The sequence below is a fragment of the Ceratotherium simum genome, chromosome 21, assembly GCF_057802395.1.
Source record: "Ceratotherium simum simum isolate JZ-2026a chromosome 21, ASM5780239v1, whole genome shotgun sequence".
Taxonomy (NCBI): domain Eukaryota; kingdom Metazoa; phylum Chordata; class Mammalia; order Perissodactyla; family Rhinocerotidae; genus Ceratotherium; species Ceratotherium simum.
In genome coordinates, this window is record NC_141920.1 from 16,426,076 (window position 1) to 16,446,814 (window position 20,739).

Below are 20,739 nucleotides of genomic sequence, written 5' to 3' on the forward strand. Positions count from 1 at the left end.
GCATCTGGGTGGCTGTGGGCCCCTGCTGAGTTTCAGGGGTCAGGAGATTTGGGTCCTAGTTCTGGCTCTGCCAGTGATCCCCTGGGTGGCCTTGGGCGTGTCACTTGGCCTCTTAAGCTTCAGGAGGCTTGTAAACATCTTGTGTATTGGCCTCACGGGCAGGTTGAAGGAAAAGATCACAGATAAGGCAGCGTGCCATGAGCAGCAGCAGGGGGTCAAACCCATGTCCCATTTCACGGAAGAGCAGATGGAGGCTCGGAGAGGCCACGTGGCGTGTCCTAGGGCAGCAGCATAGGAGGGTGTCGTGGGGAAGAAATGAGATGATGCCTGCACGTGACAGGTGCTTAGGAGGTGGCTCTTGTCATTTGCTGTAATGTGCTTTAAGGGACCAGAGAGTCTGGTTGCATTACAGAGAGGTTCCAAGCCAGGACTTTGGACAACCCTGGTTTGTGCCTCATTTCTGCTTCTTAGTGGCTGTGTGGCTTTGGGCAAGTTACTTTACCTCTCTGAGCCCAGTTTCTTCATCTATAGAAAGGGGACAATAGTAGTACAGACCACTAATAGAATTGTGAGGATTATGTGAGTTAATATATGTAAAAGCACTTAGAACAGTGACTGACACATAGCAAGCATTATTATTATTAGCTATGATTATTGTTGTTTGTTGTTAGTTGGATATTTTTATTCTTGTGGCCAATTGCATCCTAACAGATACAGTGAGCCACCTCTTGTGCAATCGTGTCTATAAAGTGCTTAGCACAGAGCAAGAGGATCAATGTTGGCTGTGGCGATTATGATTATTAAAAGGTTTGGGGTGGGTGTCTTGAGCCCAGTTGAGGAGGGATCAGGTGGGTTGGAGGCTGCTGTGTCCAGCAGAGGGGAGCCTTGCCCTCCTGAGAGGGGCTGAGTCTTGGAGCCCAGCCAGCTTCTACCACCCCACCCAACACTAGGGCAAGGGAGGGATGTAGAAAGGACAGGTGGGGACGTTGAGCTGTGGTCGGTCTCTTTGTTCTGGAGGTATTTTGGGCTCTGGTGGGACCCAGATGCCAGGCTCTGAAACAGGAGGGGGTGTGACCGTCCTCCCCCTGGGCTCCTGCCAGCACAGCTGAGGCTTACAAGGAGCCAGCGCGCTTGAGCAGCCCCCGCAAGCCTGTGGCCCCTGGCGCTGCGGGTCCACCTGTGCACTGGATCACCGGGCGTGTGTGTTCCTGCAAGTGGGCGCAGGGGTTTCCAAGCACCCACAGTGTGCCAGACATTGGGCTGCACCCCTCACAGACCCTGCCTTCCTCTGACAAAGCATTTAGAAATACTGCATCCTATCCAGGTCTTGGGGCTGGGGAATGGGTTCTATGGGGTATCCCATCCTGTCACTGAAGATCCTTGGGCTCCAGGTTACACAATGCCAGCTAACAGTGACCTCAGCCCTCGCTGTTCTAAGTGTGGTCCACAGTCCAGCAGCATTGGCATCGCAGGGGAGCTCGTTAGATCCCTAGGACCAGACCCGAGATGCAGCATCTCAGGCTCCCCTCCAGACCCACTGAGTCAGAATCTGTACTTGAACAAGATCCCCTGGTGGTTCGTGTGCACGTTAGGGTTGAGAAGCCCTGGCTTAACAGTGATAATGTTCCAGAGCCAACACTTACAGAGCACTAGCCACGTGCAGGCACCATGCTGAGGGCTTTACACGTATCAACTCGTTTGATTCTCACGACAACCTGATGACGCTGGGCCTGTTAATGTCCCCATTCTACAGACGAAGAAACGGAAGCCAAGAGAGGTGAATTACCTTACCCAAGGTCGGTAAGTGGGGATTCAAATCCAGGCATTTGGAGTCTGCCCTTCACCATCACACTGGACTCTTGCCCTCATTTAATGGCTGCATTTATCAAGATTTCTGGAGGTGGACGCGTCCACCACGGTTTAGTGGCTGGATGATGCCATCAAGGACCCGAGTCCCTCCATCTCTTCCCTCCGCAGGCCTCAGCGTGTTGGACCAATTGTGGTTTTTCCCCTGGGGCTGGGGAAGGGCTTTCTCTCCCTGGGCCTCTTTCTGTCTGAGTGAAAATTGGGGTTCTGTATGCTAAGGATGGAAGGGGACCACTGTGGGTTTGGGAGGCCCATCTCCCCCAAAGGGAGAGACTCCAGCCCCCTGAGAAAGGGCCACAAGAACAAGGCCTGCTGAATCCTGAGATACTCCTGGTGACCATCTGCTTTAGTTTGGGTTCCCCGGGACCAGACCCGAGACATGATTCGAGTGCAAGTAGTTCACACTGGGAGGTGATTCCTGAAGACCATGATGGAGGAGCACACGAGGGAAACAGGGCAAGGGATGCCTCCAGTACCATGTGCTTTAAGAAGGCAGCTGCCACCGTGGGCAACCAGAGCCTGGTCCTGATGGGGACTCTGGGAGCCAGTGTGGAACATGCGCCTGAGTCGTCCCCCAGGAGGTGAGGGAGCTGAAATAATTATACTCCGACTCTCATCAGTTACTGGTAAACAGCTGCTCCCGATGAACTCTTCTGCCCTTCCTGTGGCGCCGTGGGCCCCAGGGACCAAAGAGATTCCTCGGGGGCCAGAGACATGTAGGCAAAGGAATGCAGGTACTGCAGTTAGACATCAGCGAGCACTGACGTGGGGAGGGTCAGGGGATATGGGGGTGTGCCACAGAGCCTTCTACCCTGTGGGAGTGCACAGCTCCACCATCTCCCGGCCGCCCAAACCGGAAACCTGGGCTTCTCCCCGACAGCTCCCCCCACCCATACGCCACATCTAATCCATAATTGGGCTCCACCATTTCACTCCTGTCTTTGACTCCATCCATTTCTCCCTCCCCACCCCTCTGATGAGGCCACTCGTCACTCTTACCTGGATGCCTGTAAGTCCCCTTTTTGGTCTAAACTCCATAGTCTGTCACTCAGCACTTATTTCCTCTGACTTCTGCCAGCCTCCTTCAGTCCCCAACCATGTGCCCCCCACCCACCACCCGGAACCTCTTACACTTCCCTCTGTCTCCCCTCCAGGCCTTTGCATACTGGCACTTTGTTTCCTACCCTGCTCCCTCTCCACCCTCTGACTCATTCCTCCCCCAGATCTCAGCTAAGAACGGGCACATAAGCTTTCTGTCATGTGCCAACTCCAGTTAATTGATAGTGGCTGCCTGGAGTGCTGCGTTGAGAAGGATGCTGGAGCCCAGTGCAGGCTTGCAGGAGTGCTGAGGTGGATTGGCAATGTCTGGGCGTGGACGGGGAAGTGGAACAGCGCCGTCTACCTGTTCTCTGACTGTATCAGCAGCTCCCACAGCCCTTTCTTCCCCCACCACAGCACCCATCACTGTATCATAATTGTCACATGCGTGTCTGTCTGTCCCACTAGACACTGAGTTTGGTGCCTGCCCAGCACGGGGCCTGGCCCACAGGTGGTGCTCTGCAGGTTTTGATGAACAATGGGTAGGTACTGTGAGCAGAAGCACACACAGTCCACTCCTTCCCGCCCTCCCCAGTCTTCTTTGTCACACAGGATCCAGGGCCGCAGCATCCTCTCTGTAAACCTGAAGCTCTCAGAGCCGGCTCCCAGCACCCCTCCTGCCCCTTCCCTCTGCCCCTCGTTGTCCTGATGTGACTGGGTCATTGGTATCCAGCTCCCTGAGTGTCTGGGTCACTGTGCCCACAGCCCGGGAAAGCAGAGTGTGAGCCGATGGCAGGGCCACTGCACCCGGGCTCAGGGTCTCATTTCTGCCAAGGCTGTTTCGCTAATCACCAAGGGCCCAGGAGGCCAGGTGGGTGGTCAGAATCCCCTGTCTGTCCCCCATCTCTGCCATTAGCAGAGTCGTCATGCCTGAAGGAGAAACCAGGACGGATGTAGTCGTGGGCTGGAGATGGGGATTTGTTTGGTTTTGTTTTATAAGCACTAGTATTTGTTGAGCATTTGATTGCCAGATTCTAAGAAATTTATCTCATTTCATACTGACAACAGCACTGAGGGGTATCCAATTGTTATTTATTCCTACTTCCCCAAGAAGGAAACCCAGGCTCTGAGCGGTGAAGAATGTCTTTACAACCAGCGAGTGGTGCAGCCAGGATTCAAATCCAGGCCTGCCTGACCCCAAACCGTGGACTGCAAATCCCTATGCTCTGGGCAAGGCCAAGGTCCCCTCAGGGCACCTAGAGACAGGATAGCAGAGTGGTTAAGAAGCTGAACTCTGGAGCCAGACTCCTAGGGTTCAAATCCCAGGTCTGCCACTTACTAACAGCATGATCTTGGTTGGGTTACTTAACATTTCTGTGCCTTGGTTTTCCCTTCTATAAAGTGGGTATTATATAATAAGTACCTAGGTTCTATTGATAACCTAGTACTATTAGTGCTTGGATCATGACAAATTTTTGATAAATAAAAATAAATCAGATGCCTATCTTCATCCCCATGAGCCACACTCTCAGGGCGGGGGAGGGGGGTGGTGGTTGGAAATGTCTTGAATGCTTGAGAAGCTGGATCAGGATTGTGTGATGCTATGGATCCTGGCATACAGTCAATTCTGCTACAACGCTTATTTTGAAAACGCAAATTTGTTCCAACACGATTGAAGTATTAGGGAGTAGAGCCCAGCACAAATTTCACCTTTGCTCAGGTGTGATTTCATCCACGAGCAATACTAGGTGAAGGCAGAAAATTGCACCCACAAAGGAATACACAAGACACACACACCTCGAACATCTACCCGCTCCCTCAGCTCCTGCGTGTTCTGAGCCACACCCATGCACGCCTGGTGTTACAACTTCCCGTTCCGTTTCAGACAGCCTCCTTCACCCCTTGCAGTAACTCACAGGCTGCAGTCCTGCTGACACTCACTTCCACAAGTAAACTCAGGCCATCTTCAAGGTTAAGTGCCATATTTACTGTAGTATTTATGCATACCTTAACCAGTTAACATGTGTAAGACTGTGCTACCATTTTTATTATGTTCCTATCTTTCTTTTTGTTTTTTGATGTGACACTGACATAGTTTTGGGGTGTTGTGCCCCTAACCCTGTTTTCTCCATAACCTTTGTAATTTTTATTGAAGGATTTTGTGCTGCACAGTAATTTTTAGGAGTGTTTATTTCATGTTACAGCAGAACTGACTGTATTGTAGGCTCAGCAAGTCTGTGGGAAGGCAGATGGACAGGCGGACATGTTGGGACAGGTGGTGAATGGATGAACAGAGAGCTCATAAACTACGGAAACCTTCAGAACCACATAACCCATAATCACCATGAGGGCCGTGCAGCCTTTTAATTTCTGATGCAGTTGAGACGGGTGATCCATCTGGAAAAGAGAAGAGTCAAACCCCAGAATAACCCATTTACTTCTTAAACCATCCAGAGCATGGAAAATCCAGGGGCCAAGCCGAGCTCAAAGGTTAATAATGAAAGACAAATGGGTTTCAGCTCCACAAACAGAGCTAACAGGATGTGAAATGCAGGAAATCTCATTTCACCATTAACACAAAAGGAAAGGCCAGTGGAACCAGGGCTGTAATCTTGTTTCAGGCCTCTGCCTCCACCCACATGGCGTGTGTCCTGGGAGGAACCAGCTGCTGCAGGCCCCCCATCCCCACCCCCAGATGCCCTGGCTTGGTCTCAGCACCCAGATGCTGCACTGCCTAACAGGTCTGGAATCAGAAATGCCATGAAAAGCCACAAAGAGGCCCAGGCTCTTCCCAGGCTGGGCAGCGGGGACCAGCAGGCCGTGTATCTCAGTCCTTTATTCATTCAGCAGATACTGTGTGTTAGGCCCCGTGCTAAGCACCTTGCCTGCATTATCCCACTGACTCTCCCCAACAGCTCAGCAAGGCGATTACAACCTATTCCCATTTTATACATTGAGGAAGAGCAGCTCAGAGAGGTTACGGAACTTACCCCAGGTTGCACAGCACTGGAATCCAAGGTCTGTATTATGCCAAAGTCCAGTCTTAACCACTATATTTTCCCAGTTTGGGACCAGCTGAAGGGTTTGGCAGTGAACATTTATTGAGTTCCTGCTGCATACAAGGCATGGTCTAAGTAATAGCAAGTATGTGGCACTTAATAAATCAGCAAGCTTTGTCCTACCACTTTGCGAATGGATCCTATGAGCAGAGATTTTCGAAACATTTAAAACTGGTACAGCACAGGCACCCACCCATGAAATGGCTGCACACTGTCCATGAGGGAGGTGTGCTGTCATTTGCAGATAAGAAGAATCAAGTGCAGAGACACCAGCAGCTTGCCAGAGGTCACACGGCAAGCAGTTGACCAGTGAGGAGTAGAACCAGCTCCGACTTTGTATCCTCTGCCTTTTGTCCTGCTCCAGCGAAGACCCTGAGGTGGAGGGCGGTGTCAGATGCAGCTGGTCCTCTGGCCAGCAGGGACCTGCCACCACTTTATTCTTCCTTCCTACAGCCCCATGGAGGATGTGATAACCCATTCGGGGTTTCTGGGGCGGCTGCCTGGTTCCTTGGCAGCCGGCGAGGCACCCTGGGATGGGAAATCAGGCAGCCGCCCAGATATTATAAACAATTACTGCTAATTACCAGACTGCCAGTTCCCCATTGTCTGCTCACAATCCCACCAGGAACTGAGGAGCAGACAATGACGATGTTGGAGGAAACTTTCAATTGCAGGCTGCAGACAGCCTGGCTCTGCCTGGGAGGCTGGGCCCCTTCGGTGACTTGGAACCCAAGAGGCACTGCCATTTCTTGGGCTTTTTGAGCCCAGAACCTCCTTATAAAATGGAGCCTGGACCTCCCCAGATGTCCAGGAGGGTGGGGTGGAAAAGAGACGGGGGCGTGCAGGAAAGGCAATGTCACCAGCTGTGGGAGAGTCTAGGTCTTAGCTTTGGTGCTGTTCATTAAGTGTCTTTGGGTTTGCAAGAATAATGGGTACACAGTTCCATCCCCAGATATTTCAGTTATTTTTCCCTTTCTCTAAGCACTTTCTCTCTGACACTGTTGCATAATTGTTGAGATAATGGATTCAGAAGCCCAACTGCGTGGATTCGGATACTACTCTGCCTCTGCCTTGGTTTGGCCCTATCTCAGTTGCGGCGGGAACATATGCTCCTCCCTGGGCATGGAGGGACACACGGAGCCACAGACTCTCACAGGTTCACTTGACAAGATGCCAGGCAGCCATTTCTGCAAAGCATTGTGCCCTTTTCTCAGCTCCCTGCAATAAGAAGGATGGGCACAAGTCCCCTCTGCGTTCAGATTCCCCAAACCTGTCTGGTTTCCTGTCATCCCTCAGCACCGCCAGCCCAGCCCAGGGACCCAGACCTTCCTCCAGGATCCTCCAGCATCCCAGCTCTCTTCCCTCCCCGCCTGACTTCCTCTGCTCTCCCAGGCTGGGGCCTGTTCGTTTGGGGGCTGGGCAGCCTAGTTTTGCACCTATCCTTCTAAGTCTGTTTCTTTATAGATTTGAAACTCTAAAAGCCAAGAATCTGACTGTCGTGTTCTCTGCATCCTACTGGGTCATCCCTTCTCTGAGGCAGTAGACATAGAACATGCCTGGGGGGCAAGGGGGCAGGGGGTACTAGGAAATCATGAAAATGAAAAAGCACTCAGGCTGAAATGTCAAATTACTATCCTGCCATCGACTCTGCCGATAACTTCAGTAAAAACAGAATTTATTGGAACAACGCTGGGGTATCTCACATGGTTGAGGGAGGAGCTGAGTGGCCAGGACTGGGTGGTAGTTTTGGGCTCTTGGTGAGGGCAGGCCATTCACATGGCTCAGTTCTCATGACTGTAAGTCTCTGAGATTCTCTTTTTTATCTCCCAGAGAGTCTTTGTTTGACTGAGCTTGGGTCTGGTGTCTCCCTGGATCCATCAGCTCTGGCCAGGGGACAGGCTCACTGGATTTGTTTAAGTAAAGCCAGTTGCTGTAACCAGCCTCTTTAATCAATGGCTTAATAAAAACGTTTATTTCTCGCTCATGCAAACTTTAGTGCAGGTGTTTCTGGTCGTTGGTCCCAGGTTTCTTTTCTCTTGTGGTGTCACCATCTGTAGTGCCTTAGGACCCTCTGTTGGAGACTCTGATGGGGGGGGAAGAGAGAAGAAGATCGTATGTGGAGATTTTTTTGTTTTTGTTTTTTCAATTGTGATAAAATACACATAATATGAAATTTACCATTGGAACCATTTTTAAGTGCATGGTTCAGTGGTATTAAGTACGTTCACATTGTTCTGCTACCATCACCACCATCCATCTCCAGAACTCTTTTTCATCTTGTTCGAGTGAAACTCTGTACTCATTAAACAGTAACTTTCCATTCTTCCCTCCCCCAGTCCCTGGCAACCACCGTTCTGCTTTCTGTCTCTATGAATTTGACTCTACTAGGTACCTCATATAAGTGGAATCATGCAGTATTTGTCCTTTTCTGACTGGCTTATATCACTTAGCATAATATCTTCGAGGTTCATCCATGTTGTAACGTGTCAGAACTTCTTGTTAAAGCTGGATAATATTCCATTGTATGTAATACCACACTTGGCTTATCCATTCATCCACTGATGGACACTTGGGTTGCTTCCACCTTTTGGCTATTGCAAATCATGCTTCTATGTACGTGGGTGTACAAATATCCCTAAGAAACCCTGCTTTCAATTTTGGGGGGGGGATATACCCAGAAGTGGAATTGCTGGATCATAGGGTAATTCTATTTTTAATTTTTTGAGGAACTGCCATACTGTTTTACATAGGGCTGCACCATTTTACATTCCCACTAACAGTGTACAAAGATTCCAATTTCTCCACATCTTTGCCAACACTTGTTATTTTGTTTTTTTAATTTTGTTTTGTTTTGTCATTTTTTCCCCCCCAAAGCCCCAGTAGATAGTTGTATGTCATAGCTGCACATCCTTCTAGTTGCTGTATGTGGGACACGGCCTCAGCATGGCCGGAGAAGCGGTGCGTTGGCGCCCACCCGGGATCCAAACCTGGGCCGCCAGCAGCGGAGCACACACACTTAACCGCTAAGCCACAGGGCCAGCCCAATTTTGTTCTGTTTTGGATGGTAGCTGTTTTAATGTGTGTGAGATGGCATGTGGGACGTTTTTATAGGATAGGCCTGGAAATGGCCGTCACTTCAGCTCATGTCCATTGGCCACTCTTAGTTACAAGGCTGCGAAATGGATTGAGCTATGTACCCAGGAGGAAGAGGTGAACGTGTAGCATTAACCACACTCAGAAACACACACCAGGTGGGCTTCCAGGAGCCCACCCCGTGCATTGGGACCAGTCCTGGACAAGGGGAGGTTGTTATGTGGCTTTTCCTCCTGAACCTCAGCATCCTTGCATGTCAACTGGATGAAATCATGCCTGCTTCAGTAGACCCACTCCAAGGGTCACACCAGAATGTACAGTCCATGAGGACAGGGCTTTGTATTGTTCACTACTGTATCCCCAGAGCCTGGAAGGGTGCTGGCACAGAGTAGGCCCGTGGTACTGAGGTACCCAACCTGAGGTGTGTGGGCAGGGGACTGGTTGTGCCTCATTATATTGTCTATACCTGTTTCTTTAGAAGCAACAAGTTTGCCCAGCAAAATAGTAAGTTCTTTGTGTACAGGGTCTTCTCTTGTCCCTTCCCGCAGCTTAATGGGAATTTTGTGCATAAAAGTGCAAAATACTATTGGGTGACCTGAATCGGGAGGTAGCCGGGTATAGCAGCTAGCACTGCCATCATATGGACCTCGGGCAGGTGTCTTTCTCACAGGGCCTCAGTCTTCTAGTCTGTGAAATACGGAGGGCTGGATCAGAGAACATCCTCCTGTAACCGTTTGCTGAGCAAGTGGGTGGATCCTTTGCCAACTGTGAGGTCTTGTGAATTAATGAGGTGTAGTGGCAGTCAGATTTGGTTCAAGCACCTGGAAGCATGTCTAGACTGAAGAGCTGGAGGCGGGAAGAGAGGACCATGATTGAGTTATCTCTGACGGACTTGAAAAAGGTAAAATAGAGTGGTTCTGAAGTAGAAGTGGAGGCGGGAAGAGAGGACCATGATTGAGTTATCTCTGACGGACTTGAAAAAGGTAAAATAGAGTGGTTCTGAAGTAGAAGGGGCACCTGTGCAGGGTGGAACCAGAAACCCCGCCTCCCTTGGAAGCTCCTCCTGCTCCTTCAAAGCCGAGATCCCAGCAGGTTCCCCCAGAGGGGAGCTTTGGGGGCAGCGCAGGGAGCTCTCAGGGCAGGAAACAGCATGCAGTGCCCTTGAGGCCTGAGGCAGTTTCCTCCGCCTGCTCAAAGACCTCCCCGGCTGCTGCTGTGAAACCTAGCATACAGTAGGTGCATGTTAAAAGTTAGCTGTTATTGGAACATGCCCAGATGGAGAGTTGCCTGGGATTGGTGTTAGAAGTATCATATTCAAGTACTGACTGCCCTGTGAGCTCTGTGGCTTGAGTCTGGGCTGAACCTGCGCCTCCTTGTTTGAATAATGGTGATAAAGGTGAAAAGCCGACCTCCTGTGGTTGCCGCGAGGATGAGATGAGAAAACGGGTTGCGAGTGGTTTGCTCCTAAAGATAATCAGTACATCACGTGGTACTTAGTGCCTCATCTCATTTAATATACATAAGAGACCTAGGAGATGGGAACATTATTATTCCCATTTCAGAGATGGGAAAGAAAAAACTAATTAAAACTGGTTTCAGCAAAATAATTATTGTTGTTACTTATGTAACCAAAAAAAGATGGAGTACTTGCTTCAGGGAGAGCTTGATCCGGGAGCTCACACAGTGCCACCAGTTTGATGGCTTCATTCATGGACTCCAGATGGTAGTGAGGGAGCTGTCAGAAGCTCAGTCTTACATCTCAGGTTCACATCTGGTGGGAAGAGAGTTTCTCACTCCCCACCATTCAAACAATGCTTCCCAGCCAGATTCTTGTGGGCTGAATTGGGCCACGTGCCCATCTCTGAGCCAATCACTGGCCAAGGGAAGGATGCCCTGATTGGCCAGGCTGAGCTCACAAGCCACTTTGGCTTCACTCTGCCAGGAATCAATGCCTTGGGGAGGAGACTCCCCAAAGGAGATTTTAGATCTTGTTCCCAAAGGAAGGGGAAGTGGACATTGGGCCGCCCAGCAGCAGCAACAAATGCTTATCTCCAAGGCCGAGCCAGTGGTCCTGTGCATCTCAAACTGTCGGGTGCAAACAAGTCTTCTGGGGCTCGTGTTAAAAGGCAGACTCTGATTCAGCAGCTGGGCGGTGGAGTGGGGCACAATTCTGTTTCTTATTAGCTCCTGGGCGATGCTACTGGTCTCTGGACCACACTTTGAGTATCATGACACTAAACCATAGCAGCCAGGCACGGACAAGCATCATCTCCCTCGATCCTTACAACCACCCCAAGAGGCAGGCATCACCATACCCATTGCGTGGAGATGGAACCTGAGGCTCCGCAAGGAGAGCTAGGAGAATGGTACAGGACACAAAGCTAAGCCCTAGAATTTTGGCATCAGAGCTGAGATTTTAGGGCCATGAAGATAGAAGGACAGGTCTGCCTGAGGCTGGGTGATGGATGTAGACGGAAATCGCCGTGGAGTGAGGGACGGTCCAGAGCTGACTGCCTGAGTCATCAGGATCCTCGGTCAGCCCCTGGGATGTTTGTTTTCGTCTCATCTCTTCTTGCAGCCTTAACTATGGGGGAGTTTGCCTGGCCTCGGACGCCCAGTTCAGTGACTTCCTAGGCAGCATGGGGCCGGCGCAGTTTGTGGGCCGCCAGACCCTGGCCACCACGCCGATGGGTGAGTGCCCCAAGACTTGTTCCAAATGGCGGAGGGAGGGGGGCTCCCACCAGAAGCCCTGCATCTCTCCCTCCCTCTCCTCTGCCTTGGCTCCATCTGCTGAGCACCCAGTCTGGAGTCTAGTCCACACCTGCCAGCCCTCAGCAGGGCCCAGGCACTTGGAGTGGGAGTTGGTTCTGGTCTTGTTTGGGGCTGGGAGCAGGGGAAGGAGATTTCATCCCTAAACAGAGAGGAGGACCTGAATCCTTGATTGGGCTTCTAAGCCACTTCCCACTCTCATCTCTTGGGGCCTCTTGCAGGGGACGTGGAGATTGGCTTGCAGGAGCGGAATGGTCAGCTCGAAGTGGACATCATCCAGGCTCGGGGACTGACAGCCAAGCCAGGCTCCAAGACACTGCCAGGTGTGGGGCTGCCCTCCCCTCTGCAAGGCAGGGGTGGAGGTGGAGAGGATGTCCTGAGGGGTGTCTGGGTCTAGAAGAAAGAAAATTGGGCCCAACTGTGGGGGACCCCTCTGTCCCAACTCTAGTGACTCACGTGGAACTGGTGATGCAGGGTTTGTTCTGGGGACCCAGTTGAGATTGTCGGTTGACCTTGTCAGCCTCCCCCACTGGACTGAGCTCCTGGAGGGCAGGGACCATCTGTCCTCTTTATACCCCAGTGCCTGGTAGGGTGCATGGCATTCAGTGGGTACTCAGCAAACATTTGTTGAGTGAATGGCTCAGCAATGGGTGTATAAGCTAGGGGAGGGGTGGGCGGGGCAGGGACAGAGAGGAAACAGGTGAGTGAGCGAAGAAAGGGGGAGGCAGGCAGGACTACCCGTGGGGGTGGAGTAGGCCCCACCCAACCCTGGCTGCACCCTACCCACCACCCCACTTGCCCCTGTTGCCTCCTCCCCAAACCCCATGGGGGCCCTCCCGTCCCCAGGAGTGGGTAGGCAGCCTCCCTCTGCTGCGCCCTTTGCCCACCATTTGAAGCCCAGACTAGAACTTACCCCACTGGCCTCTGTCCCCAGCGGCCTACATCAAGGCCTACCTGCTAGAGAACGGCGTCTGCATTGCCAAGAAGAAGACCAAAGTCGCTCGCAAGTCACTGGACCCGCTGTATAACCAGGTGCTGCTGTTCCCCGAGAGTCCCCAGGGCAAAGTCCTGCAGGTGAGGGGCAGGGGCGTGTGTGTGTGCAGTACCAGAGGGAGATGGAGGCGCTGCTGGGCAGGCCTCACCTGGAGGACATGGAGCACTGTGGTGGATCTGAGCTCCACATCTGGCTGTGGGACTTGGAACAAGTTCCTTTCTGAGCCTCAGTTTCCTCATCTGTAAAATGGAGACATTAATAGTACCTCCTGGTAACATTACTGTGGCAGTGAAATGTGTGCTTTGTGCGAGAAAAGTATTTGCAAGTTTTGCCTGTAGTAAGTGCTCTACAAACGGCTGCCATCATCATCACCATCATCATCATGACCATCACCATCATCATCAACCTCTGAAGGCCAGGGGCTTGGCCTGGAGCACAGTGATAATAGACCGGGAGCCTGGGGAGGATCCGGAGAGGTGTTTGGCTCCCTGGTTGTTAGGAGGATCTTAATGGTTACTCAGAGCTGGAGCTAGAAAGACCTGCCCCTCAAGGGTGTGGGCAGGGCCCGGGTTGAATGCCTGCAGGAACCCTAGGCCTGCTCTCTCAGAGCTGCTGCGTGGGCACCTCTGGCTTGTACCTCAATTTCTTGCTCCTAACCTGGGCAAGCAAAGCAAATGAGGGTGGGCCAAGGTGTTACAACTTGCCAAAACAGTGGGACTTTGCCAAACTGGGAAGCCCAGGTCCTGACTGGGGCAGTTTTCAACCTGTGTGTTGAGACCCATCAGTGAGTTGTGAAATCAATTTAGCGGGTCTCAACAAGTATTTCTTTTTTAATGGAATAGGAAATAGGAAAGAAATAAGAATAGGAAATAGGAATAGGAAAGAAAACATTATCACTCTCAGTAAGGTAAGTCTTATTTGGTGAGGCACTCGCTTCAATTGTGAATCCCACGTGTGCACTGGGTGATGATATAATTGTCTGTCTTACTGTATATCCCTGTCAAAAAAGTTTGGAAAAACCCTTCTCGTCTAGAGGCATTCACATACAATTTAAAACAACCCGAAGACCAGCTGGGCCACATCTGGCCCACTGGACAAAGGTTTGTGTGTTCTGGCCTGAGCATCTTTGGAGAAGCACATCCATCTGGGATGCGGAGGGGGTGGGGAAACAGAAATCTGACCTGGGGTCCTTGCTGCTGAGCCCTCTGACTAACATCAGAGCAGGACAGACCCACCGCCAGTGAGCTCCAGAATGCCAGTTGTATCAGTCTGCTAGGGCTGCCATAACAAAGCACTGTAGACTAGATGGCTTACACGGAGTTTATTTCTCACGGTTCTGGAGGCTGGAGTTCCAAGATCAAGGTGTTGAGGGTTGGTTTCTTCTGAGGCCTCTCTCCTTGGCTTGCAGATGGCCACCTTCCTGCTGTGTCCTCACATGGTCTTTTTTCTGTGTGCAGGCATTTCTGGGGTTTCTCTCTGTGTCCTAATTTCCTCTTCTTGTAACACCACTGGTCAGATTGGATTAGGGCCAACCCTAACAGCTTCATTTTAACTTAATCACCCCTTTAAAGGCTCTTTCTCCAAATATAGTCACATTCTAAGGTACTGGGGGTTAGATCTTCAACATGAATTTTGGGGCACACAGTTCAGCCCATAACACCAGTGAAAATGAACCCATCCATGCACCAGAAGCTTCTGATCAGCTGCCCAAAGAGCACTGAAGACTTATTAGTTGAGCGACCTCAGGCAAATGATTTAACTTCTCTAAGCCTCAAACAGGTGTGAAATCGGATCGTTTTTGTAGGGTTGCTGGGAAGATGGAATCTAAGGCTGGTTTAGCGTTAGAACGCTTCCTGACGTGCAGTCAGCAGTAGCGCTGGCTCAGGTTGTTTTCATGTTACCCTCTGTGCTTGAGGAGCCGTTTACAGCTTACGCTGAGCTCTTACATACCTTTTCTCCTTTGATCCTTGGCTGCGAGGTAAGCTGAGAGGGGATAATTCCATTTAGAAAGGAGAACTCGGAGTCTTTAGAAAGGAGATTCCGTGAGTCTTAAATGCCTTGCCCCAAACCACACAGCCAGGGCTGGGATTTGAACCACATGTGTCTGTGGTTAAGCCCCTAGGCTCTACTGAAGGACTGAGCCAGCCCACCTTCATAGAGGGGCAAGGAGTTAGAAGCTGAGGTGCAGAAGAGCAAATGAGGGTCCTGCAGCCACAGAGCCCACCCAACTGGCCGCGCCAATAGAGGGTGTTGACCAAGAAATGGGGAAGGCACTGCCGAAAAGGGTCTGCTGGGAAAAGGAAGGTAGCTAGCATGCACACGATACCAGCCACTTTTTAAAACTTTGTTTCAGTCGGGGGTTTCTGAGGGTCTGGAAGCAGAGGGTCCGTGGGGGAAGCAGGCAGGGGACTCATGATGTAGGGTCAGCCCTCAAGGCTTGGGTTCAAAGATGGAGCATGGGACCCAGAGGACAAGCCTGCAGGCCGGAAGCCAGTCATCCAGGCCAGCAGTCATGGTGGCACTAGAGCCTGGAAAATATGGTCAGACTTGAGCAATTTTGAGGAGAATCCAGTCTCAGAGGTGAACTGGGCATGGGGGTGACTCCAGGTTCTGCTTCTGGGCCTGTGAGTGGCACTGGCAGGATTTGAACCCCTGTGTCTCTTGCCCGCAGGTGATCGTGTGGGGGAACTACGGGCGGATGGAGCGGAAGCAGTTCATGGGTGTGGCCCGCGTGCTGCTGGAAGAGCTGGACTTGACCACTCTGGCCGTGGGCTGGTACAAGCTCTTCCCCACCTCCTCCATGGTGGACCCAGCCGCAGGCCCCCTGCTCCGGCAGGCATCCCAGTTGTCCCTGGAGAGCACCGTGGGGCCCTGTGGCGAGCGATCTTAGTGCCGGGGATGGGGAGGGGCTCCCCAAGATGGCCTGAGACCGCCAAGCCCCGACCTGGGACCCCAGGCCCAGGGGCACTTTGAACAGAGGAGGCCGGGGTTTTCCCTCGCAGCGGGGAAGCAGCACGGGGAGACCTGCCCCCCCAGGGCCCCTCCTCACCCCTTCTTTGCCTCCTACCCCCTGAGACCTTCCCTCTCCCGACGGGATTGGCTGCAGTTTTGACTTGGCCGGTTCTTGACCTGGTGGATGTGGCTGCAATCCAGAGAAAGGAAAGAGTGAGGTGGCAGAGCAAACCATCCTCCTGCCCTAGACGCTGTCCGACCGCTCCCCCTTTTCGCCTCCTGGGAAGCTCGCTGCCCGGAGCCAAGTCCAGAACCCAGCGGCCATCTCCATGGTGCCAATTACCAGCAAGTGTCTTTCCTGCGGCACCGGGTCAGGCAGCTACTCCTGCCCCAAAGCTGATGGGGCAGCTTTGCAAGGATCCGGAGCCAGCTCCGGGGGGCCCAGATCCCCCCCTTGAAGAGGAGCTCAGGCCTCCCTCCGCCTGCCCGTGGAAGGAGCTTTGCCGCAGCCTGTCCGAGTCCATCTGTCCGTCCCCTCCTGCCTGCCCCTCTTCCAGTGGCTCTAGGAATTGGGGTCCAGCAGGGACCAAAGGAAAGGAGGAGGTTCCCGGGGCCTGGCACAGATCCCCAGGGTGCCTTGCTCATGGGATTGCAACAAGCTACTTTGGAAACTGTTGGTGGACTGGAAAGGACTCTGTCGTCTGTGTTTTGGTGGAGGAGCTGCAGACTCCGGTTGTCCAGAACCCCAAGCCCAGAGAGCCCACCATCTCTGCATTGTGGGGATGCTGGATCGGAGAGGGAGTCTGAGGAAAGCTGGGATGGGGACTGGTGGTGCCAAGGCGAGGGTGCCACATAGGAGAATCTCTCCTTGTTGGGTGAGGTCAAAGTTCATGTTGTCTACCCCTCTGCCTCCAGGCTAGGGGTCTTGGGAGGGAACACAGCTCCCCTATTTTAGTCTTTTTAAGCCACCCATCCTGTACTAAGGGCAGAATCCACTGCCCCGGCCTCAATTACCTTGGCTCAAGGAGAGAAAGAGTGAGGGGGTAGGAGTGTAAGAATCGGAGATTCCTTCTCAAGCAGGCCTGGGCAGCTGCCTTCCCTGCCCGGCCCTCCCCGGGGCCAGCGGAAGCCTTTTTGCATGCTGGGGAGGACGCAGGCTGGCCCCTCTCTATAGAAGCACATTTCTGCCACCTCCCCTGGGAGGCCCCCCCCAGCCCACCATCCCTCGTTACCCAGTCCCTGCTGCGTAGGGCGTAGTCCAGGTTAGCTGGGTAGTTAGTGTTCCAAGCCCTGGGGCCTATTCTTAGCTCGCACATAGTCCTTACAGAGTCCCAGGATGGGGTGGAGAGGGGCTACAAGTACATTCCAGGAGACCGGTGTCTCCTCGCTGACCTGGGCCTGGATCTGGAGCCTGGTTCATGGGAGGCCAGCCCCTCCTCCTCCTCCTCCTCCTCCTCCCCCTCCCCCTCTCCCTGTAGGGTTGTAGCTGGAGTTGCCCATTATACTCAGATGTTCTGATTTATTATCCTTGGTACTGATTTTATTTATGAAACACTCCTGAGGATTGTGGGCCTTGGTGGAGGGGGCCTGGGCTCCATTAGAGGGGCTCGTTTTCCCATGAGGATGCCCAGCTGTGTTCAGTTCCACCTTGTCCCCAGTCCCACTCTAGGCTATTGACCAGGTGATTCCTTCCACCTGAAATTCCTCCCTTCCCCTCTGCCTTTTTAAGCCCTGGGTATCCTTTAAAGTTCTGGATGAGTTATTTCGCCTCCATAGAGCTTCTCACACTGCACTGGGAGGGGGAGGTGGAGATGCCCCTTTGTCCAGGAGGTCTTCAGCGCATCCTGGGATGGTGGTGGGTGGAATCCCAAGGCTGGGGCAGGAGGCAGTGGGGTTCTGGGCCAACTCACATCTGAAGCCCAGAATCAGCCCCTCCCCTGTTTGTCTTTTTAACCAGTGTGATTTCTCTGCTGTTCGTTTATTACTCACCATTTGGAATATTTTGAGCCAGGAGAGCGCCTTCTCTCTCCAGCCATCACTGCTCTGGTTGTTCAGGGGTAGCTTTTCAAGGAGGAGGCGGAGCCTGGCTGTCCCAAACAGAGGGGAAGAGGGCCTGGGGGGCCCCCCAGCCTGATCCCACCCTCTAGTGTCTGCACAGCCTTTATGAAGAGAGAGAGAGCGCTCCAAAGCAATAACATCATCCTGGGGGTGGTCACCGAGGGCCCCCCTCAATGACTTTCTTGTTTGTTCTGTGAAATCTCCGCTCACCTCCTGGAGGGGTGGGGTGGGGTGGGGGCTGGAGCCCTGTTTCTTTGTATCATCATTGTGAGCACGTGCTCCCCTTCCAAGGGGCTCTAGTGATTTGGCATGGGAACCACCGTCTGTCCTCACCAATGGATGGGGGTTCGGGGAGGGGGTGACTATGCTCATTATCAGCTTTGGGGAACCTTCAAGCCCCGCTGCCGTCTGATCCTTTGCCAGCTCAAACTCCACTGTTTGGAGAGGAGAAGAGAAGGTGGAGTGGGGGATGGGGGGGGCCTAGGTCTCTAGGGGACAATTCTTTTTTCAGGCTCTGGGCCAAAGGCCACATACAGGGGTCCTGTGGGAGGGAATCATCACTTTCCTTCTCCAGAATCTGCTTTTCATACAAAAGGGAAAGGGGCTTTGGGACCATTAGTGAAGTCATTTCCATTTTACAGCATAGGAGACTGAGGCCCAGCCCTGGGAAGAGCCGCCTGTGGGGTCACCCGTGAATTCAGTGGCACCCACGGCCTGGGCCGCCTTGTCCTACCCGAGGCAGAGCTGGAGCCAGGGCAGGACGAGGTGGGGCCGTCATTTCCTGTGACACTTCCTCCTCCATTCTCTCCGTGGAGCTTCCCAGCGGTCTTGAAAGCATGGGCAGGGCGAGTTGTAGCCCATCTGAGAGGTGAGGAAACTGAGGCCCAGAAACAGGAAGTGACTTGCCCAAGACCCCTCAGCAAGCGAGCGATGGGGACAGAACCGAGGGCTCCATTGTGCTCCCCTCCTTCACAGGACAGGAGACCACTGCTCCAGGGCATGTCTGCCATGATAAGCATTTGTCATGGGCCACTTTTAGCCCTGGGCCACCCAGCCCTGCTTGATTCCACCTCGGTGGGCCAGTAACTTCTCTGGGCCCAGGTTTGGGGGACATGGTTGCCAAAGAGACCTAGCTCTCCTGGGGGTCTGGCCCAGCTGCCTGAGGGTGCACAGGCTTTGGTCCAGGCCTTGCTATTTGGGTGGGGGCTCCCGCCGAGGGGCCATAATCCCTCCAGGACTGACTTGAGGGAGGCAGGACACAGTTCCTGCCTGGAGCTGTGTAGGAGTGAGGCGGCTGTGGTACACCTCAACTTAAGGAAATCCTCACAACCTTCACATGTAATAATGCCTAATATTCCTGTAGTGCTTTTCAAACTTTTTTGTTTTCAAAGTGCTTTTACCTCGAGTGGATCCTCACAGAGGCCCTGGGTAGTAAGTGGGGGCCTATGTTATCAGCCCCATTTTAACGAGGAGGAAGCTGAGGTCCTGCGGGGGGAAGACACCTGCTAAGGTCCCACTGTGAGTTAGAGGCTGAGCCCGGACTAGAACTGAGTTCTCTCAGTTCAGAGCTCGCTCTTCTACGTGAGGAGGTGAAGCAGATAGTTTCGGGGGGTGGTTATGCACTTGACACGCTGACTCGCCATCCAGCTCCTTAACCCAGGAGCCCCTGTGCGCCCTTCAGCGTTCAGAAGCAGCGCTGAGCCCCACTCCCTTTGGAGCACAGCTGCTGCGTCAGGCGACGCCAGCTGCATTTCTTTATTGAGCAGCAGCGCTGTGCCGGGCCCAGGGGACCGAGCCCTCCTCTGTTCCCCTGTAACAACTCCCGTGTGCCTCTGGGAGGGCCCATGTCTGTGTCACAGCACCTCAGAGTGGATGGAAAGTGTTCATGTCCATGAGCTCATCTGACTCACAGGCCCTGTGGGGAGGCTGACTGTGCCCCTTTTACTCATAGCTTCTGTGAGGGCAAAGTGGAGACTTGAACCAGGGGCCTCAGGCACCCTGACTGGAGCCCCTTCACTCTACGACTGCCTCCCGAGGGGGTGGCAGGAAGGCAGGACCCCAGGTCCTCAGGCTGGGGGCCTCCATCCACCCGCCTTTCCCTCATTCCCTCTCTGGGAGCAGGAGCCCCTCGGGTCTTTGGGGAGGGAGGGTTTCCGGGGCCCCTGGGTTGGAGTGGGTCACGTTGCATTGTGTTCATGACCATGTAGCTCATGTTGAAAATTAAAGTTTTTGGCTTTTCTAACCTGGGTTGCTCTGCTTTGTGTTGAGACAGCTCTGTCCAGGAAGCTAAGGGCAGTTGGTGTTTTAACGAGCTGAGCACCACAGGTTGCCAGCACGCCCCACCATGGGCTTTGTTAACATCCCCTTATGGGGCAAGGGCCTGTCCCAGGAATCCTTCCAGAGATGCACAGGAGGGAACAGGATTCTGGGTGAAACCAGTCATTTTACAGATGTGGAAACAGGCCCACGAAGGGGATGAGATTCCCCAAGGTCAGATTGTGGGTGATTGGCAGGACCCAGAGCTCACAGCTCCCAGAAGAGAGCTTGTCTCACAGCATCCGAGTGCGTCTAGGTGGATGCACCCACCAGTGACATGGTGGATGTCAGCAAGGCCCCACCCACCCCTAAATGGGGCTGGCCAAGGACAAAGAACATCAGCTTTGGTGGGTGGGGGGCAAGGGAGGATGTGCTTCATTCACACATGAGCCAATTCCTCTCTACACACTGAGCAAGAGAATGAGCCATCATTTAAACAGCACAGAGATTTGCCCACTGGTCCACACTGGACAGAGGTTTCCCTTCAGTCCATCTGATCCCCTTGCTTCTCACAGTGTGAGCAGCTGGCCTCACTGGTAGGATGCCACCGTTGAAAGTCGTCCGTGTCCCCTATAACCCAGAAAGCAGGCCTCT

The 20,739-nt window shown here is 52.9% G+C and overlaps 1 protein-coding gene across 2 annotated transcripts in view; it reads left to right on the forward strand.

Annotated features, from left to right (window-relative positions):
• Positions 1-20,071, forward strand: part of RIMS4 (regulating synaptic membrane exocytosis 4) — a 60,975-nt gene extending 40,904 nt beyond the window's left edge. For both annotated transcript variants that reach the window (XM_087445222.1, XM_014787434.2), the window contains exons 3-6: positions 11,635-11,747; positions 12,047-12,148; positions 12,760-12,899; positions 15,491-20,071. In XM_087445222.1, coding sequence (XP_087301348.1) covers positions 11,635-11,747; positions 12,047-12,148; positions 12,760-12,899; positions 15,491-15,709 — 574 coding nt within the window. In that variant the 3' untranslated portion in view covers positions 15,710-20,071. The remainder of the gene's footprint in view (positions 1-11,634; positions 11,748-12,046; positions 12,149-12,759; positions 12,900-15,490) is intronic.
• The last annotated feature ends 668 nt before the right edge of the window (positions 20,072-20,739 follow it).